General features: G+C 32.5%; 1 protein-coding gene across 1 annotated transcript; it reads left to right on the top strand.

Annotated features, from left to right (window-relative positions):
* The first annotated feature begins 5,291 nt into the window (after positions 1-5,291).
* Positions 5,292-26,722, top strand: LOC132700318 (uncharacterized). The gene is made up of 5 exons (XM_060667541.1): positions 5,292-5,496; positions 23,812-24,134; positions 24,189-24,349; positions 24,399-24,628; positions 24,686-26,722. The coding sequence occupies exons 1-5, from the start codon at positions 5,479-5,481 to the stop codon at positions 25,499-25,501; spliced, it is 1,548 nt and encodes a 515-aa protein (XP_060523524.1). The 5' UTR covers positions 5,292-5,478; the 3' UTR covers positions 25,502-26,722.
* The last annotated feature ends 1,252 nt before the right edge of the window (positions 26,723-27,974 follow it).

Below are 27,974 nucleotides of genomic sequence, written 5' to 3'. Positions count from 1 at the left end.
TTAACTCCGATCGATGTTCATTTTTCATTGAGATTTCGCTATTTTGTTACGTCATATCATTTTAATACTATATCGGTCAAATCCTGCGCCAAACAATTTTAAAAAATTAATACGGAAATCTCCTTTAGCGATTGATTTGAAGGCCGGGAAAGGAGTTGAAGTACTTATTGTAAAATTAAAAAAAAAACCAACAGGTCGTCGTAGTTTTACATTTTTGGATCTTGTTTTGCCCTACCTTGTTTTAAGTTGATTCAATATGGGTAAATTATTTCAAAACTTACTGCAAGTCATAATCGGTACACTATCGTATTCAAATCATGTATTATTTATCGATTACGCATGAAAGTTTCGCATAGTTGTTTTCACTTTATTTATCTGGTCAGAGAAAACGCAAAGTTGATTAAGTGCTTAATGACGTCCATGTAAATCTATCCGGTATAATATCGCTGTTTTCCTGCATAATATTTGTTAGTGATATCCCTTTTTGTCCATTTTTACTCATTTTGTCCACAGATGAATTCACTAAGTAGTGGCATCTTAAGAAGGCGCATTGCTTTCTTAATTGGCCATTACCTAATTACTAAAGAAGACTTTTTTTCACTGAGCCCTCTCAATGATGATCTATTATGAAGAATTAGCAATCCGTTAAATATTTCTTTAATTTGGTTCTGTCTGGTTAATCAAACGCCAGCACTTTTTTATATATGGAGCGTTTCTAACCGATACTACCACAAAGGAATGCTTGACACAATTTAATTTTTCTTAAAAAACTTTTATACTAATGGATGCATCGCCATACTATTTAGAAAATGCGTCGTCATCTTTGGCAATTTGCATTGATATAAGACGAAGTAAAGTTGTTGGAATACATAGTATTTATTCTCCAATGGTTTTATTTACACAAGGAACCCAAAACAAAACAAATGAAACGTCTTCAGAAAAGAAAGGAAAGCGTCGGCAACACTTTGTTGTTGTTGGCTGGTCTAATCGCGTGACGTCTATCGTAATACCAAAACGACGAGAGTTCAATAGAACCGATTAAATGTTTTTTGTAATTTTCCCAAGTTTTTTAGAGTTTATTAGCTTTTTTGTAACTTAGTTAAAAGTTGTAAATGCCTAAAAATAACAACGCAGGACAAGCGTGCAGTTTACGAAATACTGGGCAAAACTGGAAAAGTATATTAAAACGGTAAAAAAACAAACCGCCTTGATTTCAATGGAATGTTACTGAAAAATGTTGGCATTCATAAGCGTTACTTATCTTTTAAAGTTTTGAGAAACAGAAATTTTATATAAATAGTGAAATACAATTTAAAAAACGCTATTTCAAAAATTGTTGATGAAAAACTAAAACCAAACTTAACTGAAATCCTACAGTTTTGAATTGAGTTAAGTCAGGTCAGATGGTCATATTTTGGAGTGAGGAATTTGTATTTGCAATTTTCTATACCTTTTGGCGACACTAGTAAAAATTCAATTCCTGATCTTCCCTGATTTTTACAATTTAGTAATACATTGTATGCACGAATGTTGTACGGTTTGTCCTAAACTTCCCCTCAAATTAACCAAACAGACAAATTTCAATTCTATTTTTTTAAAACGGAAACTTAAAAAAGAGTAGTGCTTTACAAATTTGGAAGAAACAACCTTGTCGTCATCCACAACACTGGCGTGTGTCCAACTTCACTTTTTCGAATGTGGTATCCCAAGAACTAAAATAATGAAATAAAAGAGCCAAGAAAATTCCTTTAGAGCAATCTTTCTTTTCATATAAAATACGCCATACTAATAGTACAGCGAAAATCGAATACAAATGAAAATGAGGTACAAGAAAGTTTGAACACTCTCATACTATGTCCAGTCAATTCTTCGTTTAGAAATGCCGAAATTATCTGAAATGGGGCACAAGTTTTATAAACAATTGAAAATATCCTAACTCTCACACGTAACTAAAGTACCGGAAATAATCGAAGTGGCGAGAGTCCTTAGTAAGATTGATATAAAACATAAAACATCACTCTTTATGGGATCGTTTTTGTACCAGGTTTATTTAAAGGATTCCTCTTAGTATTAAAATTTTACCTCCTACACCATTCAAAAAGGCTATTGAATTGAATTGTTTCACTATATCATCCTATCTTCTTTTGTCGTTATGTATTCTGTTTATATAAATTAATTCATGTAAATAATAATAGGTTCTTGTAATTGATGTGCAATAAAGTCATATTATTAATATTATTATTATTATTATCATTATTATTATTATTAGTATTATTATCATATCTTAAAGTATCACTTCGCGCACGTTTCGTCAGTGCATAATTAGGTATTTTAGAGTAGGGAAAAAGAGAATATTTATAAGTCAAAATATAGACGAAAATGATACAAATCCATAAGTACAAAAAATACAGAATATGCCAGTTATAATGCAAAATTTACTATCGTTTCTGCTTAAACCGGAGTAAATTAATTCAGAGCATAAGGTTGAAAAATTGTAAATAGATATTTTGAACTGTTTAATAGTTATAGGGTAGCCCCGCGTTCTTGTGTCATCCAGTACAATTAAAATTTTAACTCTACATAAAGGAATAAACGAAAAAAACCGTATATCGTTTTACATGAAGTGACAATCACTAAGTAATCCAATACAAAAGCCGTATTAAAAACAGTTACCAAATAAAAAATCGGTATAAAATCACGTTGACAAGCGCAAAGGAGTCTTGAAGAGTGCGCTTATGTAACATTTTTAAAAAATTGCACACCACGTTGGCCGATGTTTAACCGAACAGGTATTCAAAAATCAAGTTCAGTCATATATACCTGTTAACCTGAATATTTTTACTCGTTTACAAGGTGGGTTAATCATTAATATAGCAGTAAATAAATTGCAGTTAAAAAATTAAATGTATAAGTTAATTGGTGTCATCGAAAAAATACACTTAAACGGCTGACGATTAATTACAGCTATTTGTGAAAATGAGGTGCCGGTTTTGTAACATTTTAATTCGATTATTTAACTAAAAATAGTTGAGGCTTATCTACAACAACAGTTCCCTTTATATTATTTATTAGATCATTGTGTAATCCGGTAGTCACATAATATGATCCGAGTGAAACGGTAAAAAACGGCAAAGACGGAAAAAATTTGTCCAAAAAGGAAATCGGCATCCCATTCGGCCACATTTCCTTCGAGATTTCACTTGCTTCTTTAAGCAGTTTCGCTAATACAACCGTTTTATCGCACGCGACAAGTTAAGAAGACGGCGGGTTTTTTCTTTTGAATTTATGATCGGCCCCACAACCAGCAAAATGGCATATATTTTTCCACTTCTTAGCAGCTTAAAAACTTAGCGAAACAAATTGGACTTATATTAGAAAATGTTGAGCACACCAACACTTTTTTCTACATTCGCCTTGTTGGATCTCTATAAACAGTATATGTAATAATTTTCCGTGCCCAAATTAATTTTCTAAAATAATACGATTCATCTTCCCCCAGCTTGAAATTTTTAGGAAAGTACCATGTTACAGACTTGTTACTTATTATGATTGTGCAAACAGTTCGCAAATAAAAACTTTTATTAATTTTTTTTTGTTAATTCTTGGATGTTTTGTAAAACTTTTTCGTTAAACCCAAATAATGATTTTCTTATTCATTTCCTCTTTCAGTACTAGCTCTGGCCGCTTTGGTTGTTATGCTTAGAGGCTGCTAACGATTTTATTATCATTGTGTATTTTTTTCGTAGTAATCTCTGCTTTAAGGTGACGTACCTTCTTTAATTCAAAAGTTGTTCTATAAACTCCTAAAAAGATTTTAAGTTAAAACTGACCAATTCTCTGATATTTTCCAATATTTTATATTATAATTTTACTGGCTACTAGAATGTTCAGATTTTCAAATAATGTTCGTAAGATTGATTAAATTTCCGTCAACCTTGAGAAATCACGCTGGCTGACTTCAGACTATCGAGTTAAGTTAGAAAATCTAATTATCTAAGAAACTTACTAGTAGCTCAGATATTCATTAAGTTAATACTAGCTATAAGGAACTGTTACCTGTTTCCTAGCATAATTCAGCTCTATTTAAAAGCGACTTTAGCTTAACTATAACGCTATCAAACCTTACAATTAACTCTCCCTCCAATTCACCCCAAGTTACCAAGTTAAATACATTAAGTACTTTAAGTACATTTCTAGTATCTATTTTATCTATGTATTTGTTATATTGTTTTATAAGCTTTTTTTACCTTTTTTTATTGTCTGCAAGCTTTTTTATCCTATTATATTGCTTTAGCATATCCGATGTTAATTCATTTCAATGAATGTATGTGTAATTAGGATTGTATATCTGGAACTGGTAGTTTGCTTTCAAGGATTGCATGAGACATCCTACTTAATCCATTTTGTCAAAGGGTTAAAGAATATTTATTATTATTACTATTATTAAGATTAAGATTAAAATAGCGATGAATATAAAGTTCCTAAAATACAATAAGTAAATTAAATTCCATAGAAAAAAAATATGAATTTGTCAATAAATAATAATTAAATTTTATGGTGATGGATAATATTCAAAAAATAATAGCAATACTTTTGTACTACAATAGCGTTCTTGTTTGGGTATTCTAATATAACTTAAGAACATTTCAAAACATTTGTGTTTCTTTTATAAATATGGTGCAATATATTATAATTTTATTAGGGTTGTAAGATTTTCTAAATGCCGGTTTTAATAAATTAAGTTGGACTGATATTTTGGTTAGTTTGGTTAGTTTTCAGGGTCGTTGGATTTTTATTCACGAATCATTTAAATTCATGAATCCAGAGAGAAATTCTTTAGTGACTGTAACCTTAAGCATTCATATGACCTAGACAAAATATTGATTTTGTATCAGATAATTTTAACTTAACCTATTTGCAAAAAATGTATATTCATTTGGCAAAAAAGACAATACAATTTCATTATCTATCCGAAAAAACGATATTGTGACAAGAACATTCGATTCTAATAACTATTTACTCACACATTGCAATAAAGATTTATAGAATAATTTCAAAGACCTGTCTCTTGAGCAAAGCTTTTTATTCCATTAATGAAACTTTAAGTGATAGGTGGTGCCCGCGATTGTGGATGCTGAATATCGACTACCCTACTAGTAACGCCACGAAAATAAAACGTTTTTCAGTAACGGAAAACCGATAAAAATGTACGTTGTAGGTTAGTCATTCCTTTTGCACGTAAACGACGTAGATGGTTCCCTCACCGGCAGAACCCACCGTAGGTTATAAAGCGGACCACGCCACTTTACCCAAAGACATTGAAGTTCACTCTCACTGTTACATATTCCGCTGAACACGAGCGTTTTCCTCGGCCGTTTCAGGACTGCTGGAATTTCAGTCTAGTCCGACCGCGCTATTGCGTTAAGGATTGTTTTTGTGCCGCGGCTGCGGATATAGAAAATACACAGGGAAATCATCATGTGGCTTCGAAGAACAGTGAGTGCCTTATTTTTTTCGCCATTTTCGTGAAATGACATGGACTGATCAGATATTTATAAATTTTAATTTGTTATGAACTCAACGTTTATATTATATTTTAAACAATAGAATAAAAGTATATTGAAGTCCCAGAAAGAATATTTTTATGGGCACATATTTTTCTCATTTGCATTTTAATTTTTTTTGTTGTTGTTGAAACGTTATATTTTCGATAAATTAGTATCCAATTTGCTTTTGTGTACCAAATAAATAATTTTGGATTAGTTTCAAAAAATGACCATTATTTTACTAGAAGTAGCTCACCATAAACTGCTTGAATGACCTTATAAGGATCAACCTATCGACTTTACTTTATATTCTTTAGTGGACTATTATTCGGTGCTATATTTATATCCATTTGCTACATGAATTTAAAATTATTGTTTTTATAATTATTGCTATAATTATTTACATTTACATACACACTATACATAAATTGAGTTCATCTGATCAGTCTGTTCATTTAATTCGTAGATTGTTAACACAAAACAGGCATGCAATTTTTGCACCGGGCCATTCAAAAGTTCGTTGGTTAGTTACCTCATTTTCTTTCAAATATTACCTTGCTCGTTAGCTTAATAAATTATTATATAACTTTTATACATAACAGGCAATATTGAAAAACGTATTATAATGGCGTCTTTGTTTGGTATTTTAGTATAAGTTAAGTATATTCCAAAATATTTGGCTAAAAAAGGGGTAAGTTTCTCTTTTATAAATATGTATATATTTCGTAAAATAAAGTAGGTAGAGGTACTGTGATTGTGGTGATATCTTCATCATCTGTGTACATTCTGGTGCATCCAGAACTTTCTACTAAACATTTGCTAAGAAGTCTTTAGACAAATGCCGTGTCTTTTTGGTAAAACTTGATTTTCTGAACTTCTTTGGAAGTGTAATTGCCAGGCAATCAATGAATTGGCCACAAATAGCAAAAATAGCTTTAATATCTCACAAGAATATTAAGAATACTACTGATTGCTTTTAACAACACTGCAACGTCAAGAAAAATACACGACGAATTTATCATTTAAATGGAGAGCTTAAATTTTGCCAATTGCGTCAACCCTCCTCTCCTATCACACAGTTTATTAGTGTATATTATTTTCGAAGGGATTTTAAAGTAAAAGAATAAGTGTAAGTACTTATTGGAAAAATGAAAACAAAATCAACACACAACTAGTATTTTTCGACCAAAAAAGCAATAAATTGAAGTTAGAACTGCTTCACTCGGTCACGACTCAATTATAAAAATGTCTAAGACAGAAGAGATAATTTACATTAATATTGAGAGAGAAAGAAAAAGGTCAATGTAATAACATGTATTGTTGAGTAGATTCGCTTCTTAGGTTCTAGAGGCAGTAGCACGTTACAATAACAATTGTAGTTAATCATTGAAATAATTGAAAATATATAATTAATTACACGGGCAAACATTGTGCAATTTCCCTGCACATATTGCACATTTCCGTTAAAAGATTATTACCACAAACATGTCAGTAGCATACGCTCGGCGACCGCATTGTTTCAGCAAATTAGATTATGCCAAATAGGGTTCATAATTTAAAAAAATACACATTCAGTTGGTCCGGAACCAACTTCATTTCTTGACAACGTACAATCAACGTTTACGTGAATAGATACTCCATACCCACGTTTCAAAGCAACCGACGAGGTAAACAATGTCGATTCTTTAAGCGGACAATGCAAACCACAACGCAAAGTGCTACTTGTTAATCGAGTCGGAATGGTAAAAGGTTAAACATTTCCGTAAAAAACTTGCAAGAGAAATCCGATTTCGTCACGGGGATAACGCGCATAAGCATAGCAGAACTGACTGGATTTTCGATTCAAAACGATTTATCTGGATTTTTGCATAGAATAAAATCCATAAAAGAAATAAATTGTTAAAATACGTGCGTGCGCCGTTGACCCATTGAACTCTGATCCTATTTATTACACCCATAATTTATGCAACATTGCATTCGCCATTGTGGAGCAATACTTTAAATGATTATGTTTATACTAAATGGGTATAGGGTACAGTGGGTCCGCCGTCTGATATCTTTATGTAGGTGGCTCAAAAAATTTAAAATCCGAATTAAATGGTTCAGAGTAAAACTCAAATTTTATTGTCAAAATGGATCGGTAATTATAAGATCAGCAGACGGAGTAATGTTTGCAGCAACCACATATGCAACAACAGTGCATATTAAAACCAATATTCAATAAATAAAATTTTGAAAGTAGACAAATAAAACAAACTCTCCTCTTATTTTTCAAATCAATGTGATTAATTAAAAGAAGATATACTTAGTTTTGATTGATTTTATTTGATAATAGGTATCTACTAAATCCAATCATAACATGGGAATTTCAATTGAATTTGGGACAAATACATTTTTTAATACATAGTTTAATTCAATAATAAGCAAAATACGGCTAATAATAACATCTTATAGAGTACGACAGGACATTGATGTTGTTTCAAGTGTTCCTCAGGCTTCACATTGTGTTCTCTTCGATTTATGTAATTGATATATTTGTTACGTTTCTAACACTTTTGGAATTTGCCGATGATTATAAGAATAAAACATTTGGGGTATTGTTTTATGGTTATTTAAAGGCGTTTAAGGCTTAGGATTAGCGTATTACGCTTTTGTCAGGTCAGTGTTGGAATAGGCTATCCCGTTTAGTGTTATAACACTTATATTCATAAGCTAGAAAATGTTTACAAAAAAAAGCGCATTGCAGCATATGTGTTAAAAGTACCCAAACTGAATTAATTTCAGTACTCTAGAAACGGATGCGATTGCCGATTTTTAAGCTCCGTCGATTGATATGGACTATAGTTTTCTTATTTCATAATTGAATTTTAGAATTAATTGTAGAACCTTGCTTAAGGATGTATTTTTTTATATTTTATTTAGTGCTACTAACTATAGCTTGAACAGTCTATTGGTCCATTTTCAAAGAGTGTTTAATATTTAATATTTCTTTTTCTATTCCCTTCTGTAAAATACCTAATTAAACACCGATCTAGCTTGCGGAAAGCGTCACTTTACCACATCAGTTTCGTTTCACATGAATCGGAGCTATTTCGGACATTTCGAGGATTTTACCGCACGGGTTTGGGAGCAATCGGATGTTTTCGGAGATATTTCCCAGGGCTTGAATTTTAACGTTTGTCAATTCTGATGGTCATGTCAGTGAATGTATTCGTGTTATTTTGTGAAAATGCACCAAAAAACTAACGGTCGTAGAAAAAGTATATTATGCAACACGTTCGGTAAAGTTTTTAACTCACTCGTTTATTTATTGTTATTACCAATTTATTTTAAAACTCGTGAGTCAAATGTGGTTTACCCCACTTGTTGCATAATATACTATTACGACTCATCTATTCAATTCTGATAGAACGCAGCTTAGTCAAAAGAACCAATACCAAAAAACTTGTTTAAGAAAGTTAATTATTAAATACCATAGTCGTTTTATGGAACTAATTAAATGTGTTTATCATTTGAGGAAACACTCATTTAAATAAGACACATCTATAAACAAAGTTTCCAAGACTGGTTTATCGGGATAAAACATGATTTTTCGTAGTTTTCAATATGAATTCCAAATTGATGCAGTCCTTTTCGCTCTGTGTTATATTTATAAAGCATATTGAAGTATATTGTTATTTGCATTATCTGAATCTAAAATAAAGTAATGTTTAAAACCAATACCAAAAATGCTCAACATGACTGCCGGCAGTTCGTGAATTGGACAGTGTTTACTTGGACTGTGGCATTCTTTCAGAAATATTTCCTAAAATATTAACAGATTCCATTATATTTCATTGGAAAAACGTAGTATAAGTGTGTGGAGATGACCACTTAAGAACAATGAAGCGAAGTACAGTTTAGTGTGTGAAATTGCGATCATTCCCTCTCTGTACGAAAATGCGATACACAAAAACGTTAAAACAGAATAAATGCATGACACAATTTTTTAAAAATAGAACTAGCAATTAAAATAGTTTATTAGTAACAGTACTGGCATGACACAAAAAGTTTCAGGGGAAGTAATTGTACTTGCCCCTGAAAATCACCTTTACACACTAAATGTCGCTAAAGTACTAAAAATTTTTTCGCATTTTTTTAAGAAAAATTAAAAGAAAATTTAACGCAATGTATTTGCCGAACGAAGAGTTTTCGCATCCAGGTTTCATAGGAACTTTTTTTCTTACAATGATTCAGATGTCACCCTTTTTCTGATTTTTAGGTCTACCTATTTAAGAGAGGGTAGTCTTATTTGTCTCTTTGAGTAATAATAAAAAATAAGAATAAAATGTTCTAAAGTTTGCCATAGACAAAAATGGCCGTGTCTAATTCTACGCCGACCTGTTACGAAATTAAATTGTCGATAGTTATGGTAAAAAATTCTTTTGCACATGATTTCATATGCCTTTTCCTTTTGCCCTCGTGATTTGGTATTTAAGCGTAAGTCACAACCTCAAAAGAAGTTTTTGCGGAGCTCACGATCTTACGATTAGTTCTTTTAACGACACAAAAACAGCAAAATGGAACAATGAAAAAATAATAATCATATTTATTATATCACAATTACGGTAAAAACATTGCACGCTTTCTTGGTATGGGCGTACTGTTGAAATTCTTTTTGTGCAACGTGAAACGGACTGATGAAATGATCGGGATTTGATTCTAATTAATTTTAAAAAGCCAAGCAATCAAAAAAATTGACGGCTCCCTATGAATAATAAATACCATGAGAAGATTCCCAACTGAACCTTAAAATTGAACAATCCGGTATGCAAATCGAATGGTTACTTGAATACAATCTTCGCACTGGCGACAGAAACATACAATCAGTTCGTTTTAAATTCCACTCGTTTATAATACAATGCAACAAGCAGCCACACAATATGACCAAGTTTTTTCTTTTCCCAAGAATAATGGCAAAATTAGGAAAATAAAACTTTTTCAGAGAGCTGCCTGTTTCAGACAACGTTTTGACGAAGCCAACAGCATGTTTGGTGAAACATCAGCGCTGCCCTCCAATATACAACAGACTCGAAACTTGTTCAAAATTAATTGCAAATTGTATTGGAAATTCTCGATGTTTTTAATGCAAGAATTCCGGGACTTTTTAAAAGAAATATTAGGTAATATTATCTCTAGCAAATTAGTAAAATACCGATTTAAGAATTTCGATATCCATCCAATATGGAATCTATTCACCACAAAGCAAAAGATGATCCTATAAATAAAAAAAACAATTGTATAATAAACGTGATTGCAAATTTCAGTTCTTAACCAGATACCGTATGTTCAAGGTTTAAGATTCAACTTTGGAAAAATGTTAAATTGATAGTTGTAACGAACCACCACTGGACCGATGGTATTAAATTAACCGCAACACCTTGAGACAGTCTGACGCAAAAAACCCTTTGATCCCGCTCGGACCCCGGCACGTCACGACGAGCATTTTGATCATTAGGACACAACTTAGGACAAATAGTAAGAAGTCCATTCCGTATTTTGATGATACCCACTTTACCCCGAGAGGACCCCGTTCTCTTACATAGTTGCTCTTTTCTCATACAGAAATAATTCAATTACTATTATCTCGTTCAGTTTTTAGTACAAAGAGTTACTGTCGCGATATTGTAATTTTTCGAAAACTAAGCTACATTTTAATACTCAATCTCTTTTTAATTACTAACAATTGCCACCTCATTTATTGTGCAAATCTTCGTATTTACTATATGCCGAATAAGTGTTATGACATACCCGTCTTTATATGTATATATATGATATATATGATTTCGCTGTTTTGAGATTAGTTTTCGGTTCGCATTTCCCAGTTTATTTGTGACTGTTATTATTTTATTTCGAAGATCGATAAGTAATCAGTAACGAGCTTCCTTGTAACAACTATGAAATAATTCCTTTTTACCACTAAGTCATGACTACTTGCAATCTATTCAATCAATTACTATGCATCAGCTGAGAACTTTCATTAATGAAAAATTATATATCCAATATAAAGTAAAACCATTTTGCTAGTAATTTACTTTCTACTAAGTGCATGGGAAATAATACGCTTATTGTCTCCCTTATGTGAATTCTGTCAAGTTCATTTCGTACAATTTAGAAAGCACAATTTTTAATAGATAATACGCACTTATCTGTACAGTTGTAATAATATACATACATAGCCCGCAGTAAAACACTATTGTAGCAGCATAGTCACAATTTTTGTTGTCCTTAAAAATAAAATAAAATGGTCGAGATGCAGTTTAGCCGTTTACTATAATCCACCACTTTTTATCCAACGCATCAAATGATATTTTAAAAATCAATAAAGAAATACATAATTTTTGCGGCACGGTAAAAACGATCAGAAATTTCACATTGTTATTGCTATTTTAATTATACCTACCACATATTCACTTCTTTGTTTTTGAATTTTAATTTGAATGCTGAAGGTCAACGATAAAATCACCATTATTCATGGTTAATACAGTCTGGAGAATTCACAAGTACCGACGAGAAGATAAGTGAAATGATTTGTTGCAATTATTATGCGCAGTCCAAAAAAAGTTCATGCTACCTCCAACCTTGATAAAGCAAGTACGGCAACCTCAAGTGTTAGGATTGATGATTGACCGGATAAAGAGATTTTCTACAATACGTCAAGCTTGATCCATGAACAAACGGGAACTAGTATGTTTTTGTTTTAGATGTACCCTTTCTATTGTCATATCTCAAATTACCTATGGGATCAAAAATATACGTAGGAAAAGAACTAATTTGCATCTGCCGAATGAATAAAATATAATTTAACTTTAAAACAATATTTAAGAATCCTATATTTGTAAAGACATAACAAATTAATTCAAACTGTATTTTTTTTTTTAAATGTTACTTACCGACAATTAGCTAACCATAATTTTTTTGTAAAGCAAATATTATTTAAAATGATAAGGTTATGGGGGTTGTTTCCTTTGTCATACACTTCAATTTTAATGGCAGATAATTTGTGGTTGTGTATATTACTTAATAAACATAAAATTGGTAAAATTATTTTATCTTATATATATTATATTCTTCTTTATATGTAAATGAGCAGGAAAAAGACCATCCCCAGCTGTTAAGTTCTTTTGTAAAATTTGCCTCACTTTTCTATCAAGTCGCTGACATTCCAGTTTTGATTGATTTTACTGGTATTTCAATAATTGTGCTGTAATTATATTTTTTAAATCAATTTCCACAACTTCTGGTGTTGATAGGAAATGTAATCGAAATTAATTGATTAATATAAGTATTTTATAATCTCTTATAAATTTTCATTATTCAATATTTTCGACGTAACCACAAAATATCTGCATAATTGAGATTTTAACGCATGCCTGAAATCACCTGCGGCTTAGTGAAATAGTATACATTGACATTGGTCTTGAAATTGGCCTTGATAAGGTATGCCATAATACGATTTATTGATTGTTTATACTAGACTAAACTAAACTCAGCAAAAATGTACACTCTCATTAATTGCAATTTAACGCAATGTTGATGAAAAAAATTTCTATCTTTAATGTGAAATCAATTTTTGATATTAGTTTTTTTATAAGATGTTGGAAAAAATAAATATTGTCATTAATGGTTGGCACGCGATATAAATAATAAATGCACTAGACTCTCAAATGTGCTAGATTTATTTATTATCATTATTTAAATAAAAATAATTTTATATCGGAAATAGTAGCTCTATCTTGTTAATTAAGAATTAAAAAAATCGTTTGACTGAAAACCGATCTTCCAGAATATCTACAAAATATAAGGACTTTTTAAACTCGTTTCTCTAAAACCCACGTACAGTCGTAGGCTTCTGATTTGGCTACAGTCAATAACGCTAACAACACCTGAAAAATATTTTCTCGTACTTATTAGTTTCTTCTCGTGATTTCTTGAAATTCAATCATTAGCTCAGCAAAATTATTTGTAAAAGCAATTGTTACTTGTTGAGCCTAATAATGAATTGCTTTAAGAATATATTATTGTCAAGTCAATAATTAATATCCGTTTTCTTCATGGTCATTCCATGCGAATATCTTACAATTCTTTGTCTTCTTCGGCATATATATTATAATAAACACATACGATATAATAAACACAAACGTATTTTATGTGCATTAACACAGCCGAACCTTAGTTACAATGAAGAAGTTGCGTACTAGAAATCACTAACAGGGACATTTCAACATTTCGCTATCTAGAGATTCCGGTAACAACGTCTATTAGATTGTCTTTTTTTGTGTGTCGATTATTTGGCAATTTGTCCCAATCTAAATAATTTTGAAAAATACTAGGCATTATTTATTATCCGCTGCATTTTTAACCAAAATTGCCCCGACTTTCGGTTTTAAGCAGTCCTATCTGTTCTACTAATACGTGAAACAATCGGTGATTACCACCCGGACATGAATTTGGATGATTTGAAAGATTATTTTGGTGAAAATGTTAAATTGCTTGTGAACAGGTCATTCGGACGTGTTATTGTTCTGATAGGCATTTGACAGCGCCATACATTACGCCAGAGTCCGCAGCGATAGATGAACTGTCCAATTTATGAAGAGTCATAGCACAACAAGCCACGGCAAAATGTTCTCTTCCTCACTATACTGCGCTTTCTTCAATATCATTGAAAATCCTATAAACTTAACAGACTTAACATACAAGTTATTAAGGAAATGGCCCAGAGAACTAGCGGCAAGTTTCCATCATGTGGGTAAATAGGATGCGAAAATGTTGGAACTTGAATATCTAATCGATGAGCCAGTTGACCCTATAAAAAAGTGATGAAAAATATAATATTATAATTATGTAATTACCAGGTGTTTCAGAACAAATGCGAAAAACTTAAGGGCTATACAGAATAAGGTGAAGTTTATTATATAAACGTTTGGTCAACAGTCCCGATTTTCGTTTTTAAACTTAAAATGTTATTGAATAAGACAATTTCGTGGAAGTTTCACCATTATACAATTTCCTCTTTCATAATTTTTTTTCATTTAAATTTATAGGACAAAATAACAAAAAACAAATAACAAAATAAAAATTGAACTGACGTGGCATTTACTTGATGAAAATCCATTTATTAAAATAAATAAGAACTAAAAGTTCAAATTTTGACGAATTTATATATTTTTACATGACAATTGTTTCGACAACACTTATCAACACTTATCAACATTTGATAAAGACATTTTTTTCAAAGACACTGTAATATTATTTAATACTGTACTGTACTGTAATATTATTGTGGATTAATAATACGAAAATCATCCTGTTGACTTTCTTAACTGAAACTGAAAGCTCTGAAGAAGCCAACAGGATGATTCGCGAAACGTCGGCAAGTTCATTTCGTCAACAACCGACGCAGAAGGTATTTAGAAGATTTGTAATTAGTAATATTAGGAAGTAAAACCAAGTTAATTGAAATATGTATCCATACAATCTTTCGGCGTCGGCGTTCATTTTGTAAAGAACGTGAGTTGCTTAACATGTAGGTAACAGCGCAGTTAAACAGAGACACGGTCCGTTGAATGCGTAGAAAGTAAATATTGCGACCAAATTCAGCTTAGGCTATGTTTAAGCCATTGAACCATGACAGAATTCACGCAAGAAAAGGGGGTACGCCCGACTTTCATTCGGCTCATTGGCTTAAGATCTATACAGCATCACCCACAAGTTGCGCTTGTTGCGAATGACTCGAAAAAATTCATGTGCTTTTAGCCGCAGGATCGTTAGTCAAATGTATTTCTATGGAATGTCTACTGCAGGAATTCTCGTTTTAAGAGACTCAAACTCGAACGACTTACATTATTCACCTAGATTGAACTTCAGCGTTTAACTTTAGGAATTGTGAAATCCAGTCCAGTCCCTGCAAATATCTTAACGAATGGTATGTCAAGTAAATGCACGCCACTGACTTTTTTGCCATTTCTGTCATTTACTGCGAATAAGCCACGAAACATACAGCTTCTTCGACTCTTCAGTTGTTTTTGTATCTTACCCAGCTTTCGTAAGAAAAAATAAAAATCATGAACATGAAATGATGAAAATTACCACCATCAGCGCAATTGTAGAATTTTCGTTCTGTTTTTAATATTTAATATTCCGTTTCTAGGAAATTAACCATTTCCGGATCTATGCCTCTAGGGTATAACTACTATGTAAAACTATTGTGTAAACGCAACAATTATTTGTTTTATTTGAAATCTAAATTCAAAAAGGTAAATCCTGAATTCATAGATGTATAAGGAAATACAACTCTATCAACTAAATAATATTAGTTTGAATTTTAAAATAACTAGAACACTCTAACAGTTTTTTTCTCTAAAACAATCCAAATTCGGCCTTAACTGATGAAGTTGAAAATTTTATATTTGTCCTTGTTCAATACATAACAGTGACGACTGTAGTAAATTATATTTGAATGGGTAAATACTCACGCCACAGCTAAAATTACAGATATCTAGAAATGCAAATGATGATGAAATATTCCACTTCATAAATCGTACACTAAATAGAATGTCTAATGTCTAAATAGATGTCTTTGTGGTATTATTTTTTACACCTTCATAGATTTAGATTGAAATTTTTTGTTATCAACTTTTCAATTTTAGCTGAACCAATTTGATTGAATATATCGCATAATTTTTATAAATAAATTTTATCTTATAATAAATAAAGCAAGCATTAAAAAATGCACTAAAGAGGAAGCATTAAATATAAAAAAGGAAAATCCAGTGTTCGAAGTGTTTTCGGAGCGCGAGCATTGAAGATGCCAAGTGAGATTTTGGCGAAACGTCTGCAGGATTCCAGTCGGAGTTCAACAAGCGAACGGATGATATCCCGGAATATAGTGTCATCATATATATATATATATATATATATATATATATATATATATATATATATATATATATATATATATATATATATATATATATATATATATATATATATATATATATATATATATATATATATATATATATATATATATATATATATATATATATATATATATATATATATATATATATATATATATATATATATATATATATATATATATATATATATATATATATATATATATATATATATATATATATATATATATATATATATATATATGATGACACTATATTCCGGGATATCATCCGTTCGCTATATATATATATATATATATATATATATATATATATATATATATATATATGATGACACTATATTCCGGGATATCATCCGTTCGCTCGTTGAACTCCGACTGGAATCCTGCAGACGTTTCGCCAAAATCTCACTTGGCATCTTCAATGCTCGCGCTCCGAAAACACTTCAACAGTGTTCGAATAAATAAGGTCATTGGCGTGAACAGCCACTAAAAATTAAATTATCGGACATGAAAACTTCTTTTGGTTCTTGTACTACTTTATTTTTCTCAAGTATCTTCGTCGCTAGCAACCCATTTCCGTTAAGTTTCTCATAATAGTCTTCAAGTTTTAAAAGGGATACTATTATCTTGATCAAACCGCATCAAATATGTTAATACGAACTACCTACGTAGCAGTATTCTACATGACTTACATGAAAACCACTAACTTAAACACGACAATAGCTAGAAATTTCTAAAAGTGCCAAGGTCCACCAAATGCGAAAGGGGTGTATGTTCAAAGAGATATTTAACTGTGGTTCTGTTCTTTCTGTGAAATATTTATAATAAAAAAAAACTGGTATTTTAATGGAATATAGTCATCATATCATTTAGATTCTGAAGCATCAAAGTCAAAAAGCAGGTCGGGAACGATTTTTGATTTTTACGGAAATTTCTTCGGTTTGCTTAATTTTAATCTATTCTAGGTGCACCGCGAAATAAATAGAATAGAATATAATCTAAAAATTATTTTTAGATTTTTGTCTTTTTTGGTACTCTGGTTGACAGTAAAAGAAATAGTGTACATATTTCAGATTTTCCCAAACAATGTTCACTGAATTGATATGTTATTTTTTGTGATTTTCATAGGTTAGAACAAACTATCTCAAGGAATAATGATGGTTTTCAGAAACAACTACGAAGAAACAATAATCTGTTTAATAATTAATTATTTGTAGTCTAAATTTTCATGTTTCTTAAAATAATAAAAAAAAGTTTTTTGTGGCTCCTTCTGTTAATTAACCAAATTATGGTTATTTGTTAATATTCCATTTACTCTAAAAATTTGCAGAGAATTTTTTGCAACATCCTTTATAATAATATCTATATAGTACTTGTGGTCATTGCCATGTCTCTCCTAACGTTCTTATTTATTAAATTTCAGTTAATAGTCTCCTTAATTGTGTCGACATTAGATATCAACGACAAAACAAAATTACGACCCCACGCATCACAAAGATTCTCTCAAGACTTTTCAACATTATTGCGAAACAAAACTGGGTTTCAAAAAAAAAAACGTAAACAAGCACTACTAAATCTTTAGTAACAAACATTAAGCAAGTAATTGATAGTTTCGGTTTCATTTTTCGCCTTGAGAAGCATGTCTCATAAAAGTTTTGGCGTGTCCGTGCATCGCCTACTAATCGACTTTTGCATTACGATTGTGAAGCGGATATTGACTGGACTGCCCACTGATTCAACACCATTAGATAATTACGAAACTACAAATGTAACTAAATTTATAAAACGATCACATTGTGATGCTAATTTTACACGTTTAATATGTTAAGGAATGAATTTCGCCTGTTGAAATTACTTTTACTTTTCGCTACTTTTTTCAGAACTGATATCGGAGTACGTGGATTTCGTAAAAAAAATACAAGGTATTGAGAATTGAGAATACGTGTTTTTGAAGAAAAAACAAACAAATAAAAATTACACTCGTCATATTAATTAATTCAATACCTTGGAACAAAATACTAAATCTTGATAAGTTATTTTAAATAGCTAACATTTGATGAAGGAGTATAATATATAATGTTTCTTTCTAAACGAATTCAAATGTAGTCAAAATGAAAATTTTCAATCAGAAAATACTTGAGCGAAAACATTAAAAACTAAATAAATAACTAAAACTAAATAAAATATAATGCGTGTCCTTGTCTCCATGCCTGATCAATTAAATTAAGTTAAATGTACAATATTTATTATATATAAATTTATTAAAATTTTATTTTACTAAAATAATAAAATTGTATGCCAAATGGAAAGAAATAGTGAAAAACTAGTTAAATGGATAGAAAAGCTCACACGTAGTGTAAGAAAAATATACAAAGATATATAACAAAACTATGTAACAAATTTGGCAAAGAAACAGATGTGACTATTTAATATGATAGAAAATACACCTAAAGGACAGATCAGCTAACTGATGGATACTTTTATCTCCATAAAGGTTAATTTTAACAAAAAGAAAATAAACGCAAAAGTTGTTTGTATAGAACTACTTACTTAAAAGGTCCTAGATCAGTAACATACACAAAATATGTAGAGAGACGCAGCAATGTTGAACTACCTTGAATTAACTAGTTGTTTAGACGCGATACCCAATAAAATAGAATAAAAATAAAACATAAGTAAATAAGCGAATTACATCGACGGTAATATGTGCAATGTATAACTTTCACATAATGCATTAACATATTTTTTGAATAATATTGGGCGCCTTTTAATTAGTTTGTAGTTTTTCAATGTCTGTGCAAGAATAATAACGTGAAAACCTAGCAATCATGCCGCACCCTGTGACCAGTTCTGCCCGTTATGAGTGTATAAATCAGACCCAGAAATGACGGTACTATTAGTAATTAATGAAGCGTCGAACTGAGGCTGACGTTTTGCAAGAACAATTATCTTTAATGTGCCACAATGTCCACGGTCGTAGTTTTAATATGGTCAGGGGTCATTATGCGTTGTAAGCAACGGAACTGAAAAGTAGTATTTAATATCCATATAACTTTCCAAAGCGAAATCAACAGTTGATTTTATTGTAAACTTACGTAATCATTCATATATTGCTGTGCATAATGATATGAAGTAAGGAAGTGATACTAAAAGAACATAGACGACGACGATTACTAACGTCTGTTGACCATGAAGTTGTTCCACATAACCTGTTTGCTAAGGCTTGTAAATCCGTTACGCAAAACAAGATCTAATACTGACTAATTTCCAACTAAGAGGAACGGAGAATATTATGGCGTAAACAAGAAAATTCTTCAGAGAATAGTGAGAATAAAATGAACTCTTGAAAACCGCATTCACGCAGACTTGAAATTTCTTGGTCACATCCGTATCGAGCGCTTCTGTCTAATCGCTCGACAATCAATGACTTGCAACAAAATGTTCAAAACAGATTAATCGTTATCCGTCATAACCTAAACTACCATGAAATGATCCCAAAAACGATCGTAAAAAGAACCACGCCTAGAAATAGATTCGTCCTTCACAGTTGCGGTTGTTAAGATTTTTTCTTCTCGACGAGCTTTTAACGATTGCTATAGACATTGGCGTGCATTATTAAATTTAAAACAAAATATATTTTTCGAGTTCACCTGATTCCCATAGACGTTGTGCTGGGTTATGATGTCAAGGAAAAAATTTGGTCCTAGCATAAGTGACTGTGTAAAAATATGACATAGTCACAGTCTTAATTAAAAGAGTTTCTGTAAACCAAAGGCCTGAAAATTTAAAGGTTATTTAATCCTTTGAAATGTGGTAGATTTTTCATAGACCGTTTTGTTTTAAAAACATTTGATTCAGAACTAATGCGCTGAAATAGCGCTTTCAACTTTGTCGGTAAAAAAATGAGTGAACTATATTATTTGTGACCAGTGGAATAACTAGGTGAATATTTATCCAAGATTATAATAATACATGCAAATTGTCACTCCCAAGAAAACGTCGTCACTATCAAATTTATATCAATATGCTATAACTAATATGAAATTCAATTCGAGATTTGTTGCTAGATGGGGTCAAATTTAAGACAAAATGAGAGCGGAAACATATTCGCAAATCAGTTAATTTTAAAATTTTAGACACTTTAAAAACTTGATAGCACAATAACATCTGTAGCCGTAACTGGACAATAAAATATATTTTAGAATTGAGTGCATAATCCAAGCTTAGGACGGTGAGATGTCCAACAGCAATTAAATTTAAACCAGATTTTGCAATCTACGAAAATGGACGTAAATAAATATTAGAAAATCATTTATTTTTTCTACTTTCTTGTCTCTGGGTTAAATGATACATTTAAAGTAATTTTAAATGAAAGAATTCTTATTATTACTTGGGATAATTTGCTTCTAGATGCCACGGATTTTTATAATACTAGTGGGTGATTATTTTGCTGTTTCGGTTTTCAGCGCTCTGTTTTTGACAGATCGCGCGTGACTGAACAGACAAACTGAAATTGTGGTTATTCCACTACGTGAACAATTTTTTTGTCCAGAATACTCAAGCTGAATCTGCTTCTTGGATTTTTAACAAGATTTTGTCACATGGCCACAGCACTGGAATAAATCTCTCGTTTTGAATCAGTCCGTAGCCGCCTAGATCTTGCGATTTGACACCATTGCACTATTTTTTGTTTATGCCGATAAACGAGATTCGTTTCAAACACTAGAAGACAACATCAGACGTGATATCCAGAGAAACCAGGTGATATGCTGGAAAAATATGAAATTTTTAAGCCCCAATAAAAGTTTTAAACCAAACATCTAACTGTACAAACCATGTTGTATCATGGTTTGTGGTTGTATTGGACTTAAAAACGATTTCTCATGCATGTTTAACATTAACCGAAACCCTTCATTTCACAATGAATGAAAAACTCACGGACCAATTAATAAAGAGTTTTGCGCGTATTTTAGTTTTTAGAAAAAAAAATTTTTTATAGGAATTAATGTTAAACAGTAGGCCTTGACCTTTGACAGCAAATTCAGCTTTAACCATTACAATTATTAAAAGAGATCGTGATCCAGCCGCAGACTTAAGCGATATTAATTAAATTCCGCTTGCTCCTATTTCCACAATCACGTTATCAATTAAAACGTTTGAACTGTTTGCGGAATAATATGTTCGATTTGAGTCACGATTTTATGGTGAAATGCTATCGTTACATTCTAATAGTTGGTACGTAACAAACCCGTGAGTCACTATATCACTTCTTCCTAATTAATTCGCACCTTAACCGAAAAGACAATAATTCTAGTATCCTAATCACACAGGCACTTTAATAATGAACAATGGAGTATTCTTGTTAGCAGCAATTAAAAAATTTCACGCGAAAAAATTCGTTGTTGCTCAACAAAGAAAAACAAGATGCAGACGGACGTGGTGCAAGAATACATTATTCAATTATTATAAGTAATCGTCGTGTGTTTTATTCATAAAACGAAGAAACGCACTTAATTGGGTATGGGCGCGTGTTTTTCAATGGTTGCCTGTTTAATGAACTGTGAAAATTTTGTAGGCCACCTTTCATCTAACATTCGGTAAACATGAGCATACCATCTAAGAACTTTGAATTCGACTGTGTCCACGGTGGATCTAGTAACTCCCATTCGATTGTTCCGTACGTGGTCTTTATGACCATGAACCCTATTTTGGCGGCATTAATCCTTAAACCCCATTCTCGATATTCTTCGTTTAACTTCACAATAAAAGCGTGTACATATTTAATTTGCTCCTTTTTGCACAGTATTATCAGGCAATCCCGAAGTTAATATGTTGCTGTATAGTTAGTAACCCGTTAATAACCGTGCTGTTTACATATTAGAATTCCTTTAATCATACCCTAATAATAGATTTCATAATTATTTATTTTATTTCAATTCAAAGTTGAATTAATTACTTTAATTTACTATTACCAATGGACTTTTTTTTGTTGATAAGTAATAGTGAGAAGATTTAAATATTGTAATGTCTATAAAATTCGAGTTCAAGCATACAAAGTTTCCAGTTTATAATGTTTTGAAAATTTGACGAACTTCATCTTCATCATGTGACTTTTCTCATCAAAGGTTGGCTATAACCACAGCAATTTCTTCTTGTCTTTCTGCTGCGAGTATTTGAAAATACATTAAAGTCCATTTTTGGATATTTTGCATCCAAGACTCCTGCCTCGACCTGCCTTTCGTTCAAGTTTACTTTTAGTAAAGTACGCCGATTTGCTTTTCCCAATTATGGTCTTTCTTAGTTCGTGAGCACTAACACGGATTCACTCAAAACATGTTCTGGCCACGATATTCTCACCATCCACATTTCTAGGGCTTCAATTTTCTTCATTGTAGTCACTTTCAGGGCCCAGGATTCCATTTCTTGTTAAATCTCTATTACAAGTACTGCATTTTCGTTTCTGGCTTTATCCTCCACATCCTGTCCAAATCTTCAGCGATCCAACACCCAAGATACTTGAATTTAACTACTTATTGGGTCACTTTATTATTTACTTTTATGTTCATGGGAATAATCATAAATTAAGTGCCAAGAACACTATTCGGTAAGTCGGTATTTGTTCTCGACTCTATTCAATAATTCTAATACAACCGTAACGTCGGGATATCTTGCATTGTTTAAGATCTCCCCATTTATTTTAACCCTTGCTCGCAGTCACAGTCGCAGCTTGGAAGAAGATCTCATCAAGAAATATGTTGAACAAAAAAGCGGACAGAATACTACCGGCCTCATTGTTACCCATTGATATTTATTTTTCCAAAGCCAAATGGTTCATCCCCCATATGGTGTTCACATTTTCGATATACTCAAAGCTGAATTAATTTTTAAATATTTTAAGCAAATGAGACATGAGCCTGAACTATGATTTGTTTCTGTTTTTTCTTAATAAGGTAAACTAAATGGGTTTAGAGATTCTGAAAGAAAAAGAGCTAAAAAAATCTTGCTGGATTTCAATTTAACTCTCAATATGTTTTCCAAGTCATACTTATAAGACCTTATTTAAAAACTTTTAGGGGTGTCTCGCTATATTTAAAATTAAGTAACTGAATATATGACAAGAAATTTTCAATTTCAATGGAAATTTCCGTAAAAAAAACAAAAAAAAATCTCGCTATTTTCCCGTATTGTTAGTTATCCCCACAAAGTTTCTCCTTGTCCTTTTGTTAGGTGGATGTTATAAAAACATTTTTATGATAGTGTTAATATGAACACTAAATATGACGCTGATTGTATTTCCAGTGGTTGCCTCTCCTCATCATAGGAATGGTGTTGATATATAATACTGAAGCCCGCAGAATACGCGTCCAGCGACCATTGCAGCAGGAAGAAGCAGATGAGACAGTGCAGTACTACGCGGCAGAACCTCAAGATGAACAATTAGATCCCAGGCAACGAGTTGTTCTTGTGTCATCCGCTGATCAATACAATGGACTTTATGGACAACCTACAGCTTCATCAAGAAGCGCTCAAGATAATTATATTCCTCGAGGATCCACCAAATCACATGAGGCAAGTTACAGAACCAAAGAACCGACCAAGAGCCCCCCGGTGCAAACGATAAGGTAAGCAAATATAGATTAAGTTCGTTCAAGTTCTTATAATTGGTTTCATTTCAGAAACTACAGCAAAGTAAATGACGACGGATCTTTTACATTTGGTTACGAAGCTGCTGACGGTAGTTTTAAAGAGGAAACTAGAGGAACTGACTGCGTCGTTCGCGGGAAATACGGATACGTGGACCCTGATGGCAATAAACGGGAATTTACATACGTTTCAGGTAAAACGATTAGCGACATCCTCAGCTCGAGATTTAATACACATTTTAGGAAACCCATGCGATCCAAATGCACCTAAGGAAGAAGAAGAGGAAGTTCCTGAAGAAGAGAGCAACGACAACGCAAATCTTCCTGCCAATTATCCCACTCGCCCAGTTAGACCGATTCATAGACCAGTCAGTGCTGTAACAGCTAAACCAGTAAGCCTATTCCAGACAAACTACGAACAAAGCGAAGACGAGCAACCTGAACCCGAGCAAATTCTCAGGCCAACTCCTACGGTAAAGCGATAAGCACCTATTTTTGCAAATAACCAATTTATATTTAATTGTTCGCAGCCTGTCCGTCAACAGTACTTTTCTCGTCCACAATATATCCAAACTTCAGCCGCACAAGCCGACCAAATCTACCAAAGACCACGAACGCAAACCAATACACCGGCCCCGTCAATATACAGGCAATCTCCCCAACCAGTCTCCATCACCCCAAGACCACAAGTAGTGTCCGCAACCACCGCGACGAGAACACAGCTTCCTGCTACTACGTACAGGCCCCAGCTTCTTCAAGTTGCAGTTACCCCAAGACCGAGTTTGTTGTACACCAAGCAGTTAACCTCACAAACTGCTACCGCTGCTCCAAATAAGCAAGTAGATTTCGACTCAGAATTTCAGAGATTCAACCAGGAAAACCTGGTGTCTCCGACCGCCATCACCTACAGCCAGCCTGTAACGGCTAAACCACAGTCAACTTTGGGGCAGATATACTCTTCAGCTTTAGTTTACGACCCCGCGTCAGGCCAATACAAGAATCAACTTTACCAAAGCCTCCCTCAAACCGAAGGGGATTTCACTTTAACACAACGCATTCAGCCTTACGTATACCAGCCTCAATCCCAAAGAACGACACTACAGCAAACCGCTCAAAGACCTAAGCAAGCGAATCCGCAAGCAGTATATCAAGCTCAGCAAGCAGAGCAGCTGTTCCAAAGTTCGGCGCAGCTGTATGCTCAGCAACAGAAAGCGAGGGCGCAGCAACAGCAGCAACAGAGGCAGGCTCCCCCCGTTTATTACGTTCAGCCTTCCGTCGATCAGACGGGTGCCCTCGGAACAAGTCAGATAGATGCGTTCTTGAGGGGTCATAATATTCAGTTTTAGATAGTACCACTATTGTTGCGTTTTTCAAACAAGAGGAAGATGATCGCCTAGCGAACGAGTGTCGCAGCGTATGTAAATTTAAGCGAACGTCCTTTCCCTCGAACATGTTTAGAGAGATTGGAGACGTAGATTAACGTTTGATGTGCAGATAAAAACCAAACGTCCTACGTTTTAAGCGGTATTGTTTAAAACGTAGAAATCGTTGGCCGACTTTCTTGTTTGATTATAAAATTTACCATATTTACCACTGCGGTACTGATATTTTCTCCTATTGTTTGAAACGTAATCGTAAAAACATCCATTGAAAAAGGACTGATTTCGTGCACTCCGAACTCTAAGTAACACACTAGCGGCCTCTACGAACAGCCCATTGGGGAAAGTGTTACGCCCAGACAATCGCGCCATCCAGTTATACAAGAGCAATCGACCCGAATTTGCAACACGTGTGTTTATTTCACTTCACTTTTCTTGCTGTGTCGCAGGCGGTTAGTAAATGTACATTTTGCGGATCACTGGACACTAATCCCATTTAATAAGTCGGAGGGAACTAGTTCAAATAACCGAACTAAATATATCCATATATTGTGATGCAATGCACTGTTGGTTGTTCAAAGTTATAAACATATACATTTACCAACCGACTAAAATCTGTTCAATCGTTCGATGCATCGTGATGCCTTTCAAGGTCACAACTTTTGCAGACCCCACCTGCGATATGACCCTGACGAAGAACGTTTATCGTACAGGGCGTTTCTGAAGCATAAGCACTTAAATTTTAAACTTTACTTCGATGTGGTCCAACATCTTTTTCTACTTAACGTTCTGGTACACCATAACAGGTCGTACCGTTGCCATATCAACCATTCTATTGTTTTTATATTTCATTCGTTTTAGAAACACTCTGTATTTAAACTTAGAAGATTACCCCTAAGTATATTAATCCTGTTTATATATTTTTTATAAGTATAATAATTTATTTTTACACTGGGTGCCTATAAGAACGTCTGTACTTGCACATGTGTATTTCCAAATTGTAGAGGCGTTTTTGCGTCAATCAAATAATACCACCAGTGAGCAAACTTTGAGACTATGTGTTATTAAAATAATCACATAAGTCATTGTTTATGTTACTGTATATATCTATCCACGCGTAGCATAATTAGCATATAGTTACACATATTTTTTATTAAGTCTACTTACAATTAAATAAAAGTTATTCGAATTTTGGAATGTAGTTTCCAGTTATTTTATTATTCATCTAACGCATGGAGTTGCGTAATTCACCATTTCCTCGTAATATATTTTCCGGACAACTGGAACACTCCAAACGTACCAACAACAAGAAAATTTCTCAAAGGACTAAATAAAAGTGTCTTCCCTATGGACACGTAAGTCAAACCAAATATGATACTAACGAGGTATTTCGAGCAAAAAGATTTTCAACTACACCTTAGCGACACAGAGTAAGTACTCGCCGTTCTCAAATATGGAAATAACAAAAAAAATGTCTTAGCTGTCCAAGTACAAGTTGATCTTCGCTCTCCTGACTGAAGAATAGTGTCATCTTTCTTGAGACCAAAGATTTTATTGTTAGTATTTTAAGGTAATATCACAAATACTTGTATTGTATTATTACTGTGTTTTTATGAAAGTTCTTTTCATATAATTCTTGCAGTATTAATTTATAATTTATGGAAAAACATCAATTTCCAGTATTTAGATATCAAAATAAGCTTTAGATATTTTTTCTGTGGAATCGAAAAAATGCTAAATATAAATAATATATATTCAGGATTTTTTAAATTATCAAAGAAAGATGAGGTAAGCCACGCCCCATTAGCAACTAACTACATTCCATAGAATTTTTTCATATCTTCTATATATTCTATATATTTTATAAAAGGTGTGAAAAAATTGTATGGAATGTAGTTAGTTGCTAATGGGATACAGGGCGTGCCTTACCTCATCTTTCTTTGATAATTTAAAAAATTCTGAATATATATTATTTATATTTAGCATTTTTTCGATTCTACAGAAAAAATATCTAAAGCTTATTTTGATATCTTAATACTGGAAATTGATGTTTTTCCATAAATTATAAGTAAATACAGCGAGAATTATATGAAAACAACTTTCATAAAAACACAGTAATAATACAATACAAGTTCTATAGGCAGAAAAGATGCGAAACTAGAACTCTATTTGGAACGCACCATCTTGACTTACGAAACTGTCACTCATAACCAGTGTCACTTGTTTTAGATAAGAAGACCGACTCGAACTACGGCTTAAAAGGTAACAATGAATAGTTTCAACCATTGTTGGATCCAGTGCAACCATCCCAAAGAATTTGTTAAATTACTTATTTGATTTGGAACCCAACAAATATTTCTACTGGGAATTGCAGAAATCAGAGTTACTTACAACAACTTGAACTGTTAAGAAATTTGTAGGACACGAGAACATGGTCAAT

This window comes from Cylas formicarius, unplaced genomic scaffold, assembly GCF_029955315.1.
Source record: "Cylas formicarius isolate icCylForm1 unplaced genomic scaffold, icCylForm1.1 PGA_scaffold_4__25_contigs__length_36172078, whole genome shotgun sequence".
NCBI lineage: Eukaryota > Metazoa > Arthropoda > Insecta > Coleoptera > Brentidae > Cylas > Cylas formicarius.
This window is presented reverse-complemented; position numbering and strand designations above follow the sequence as displayed.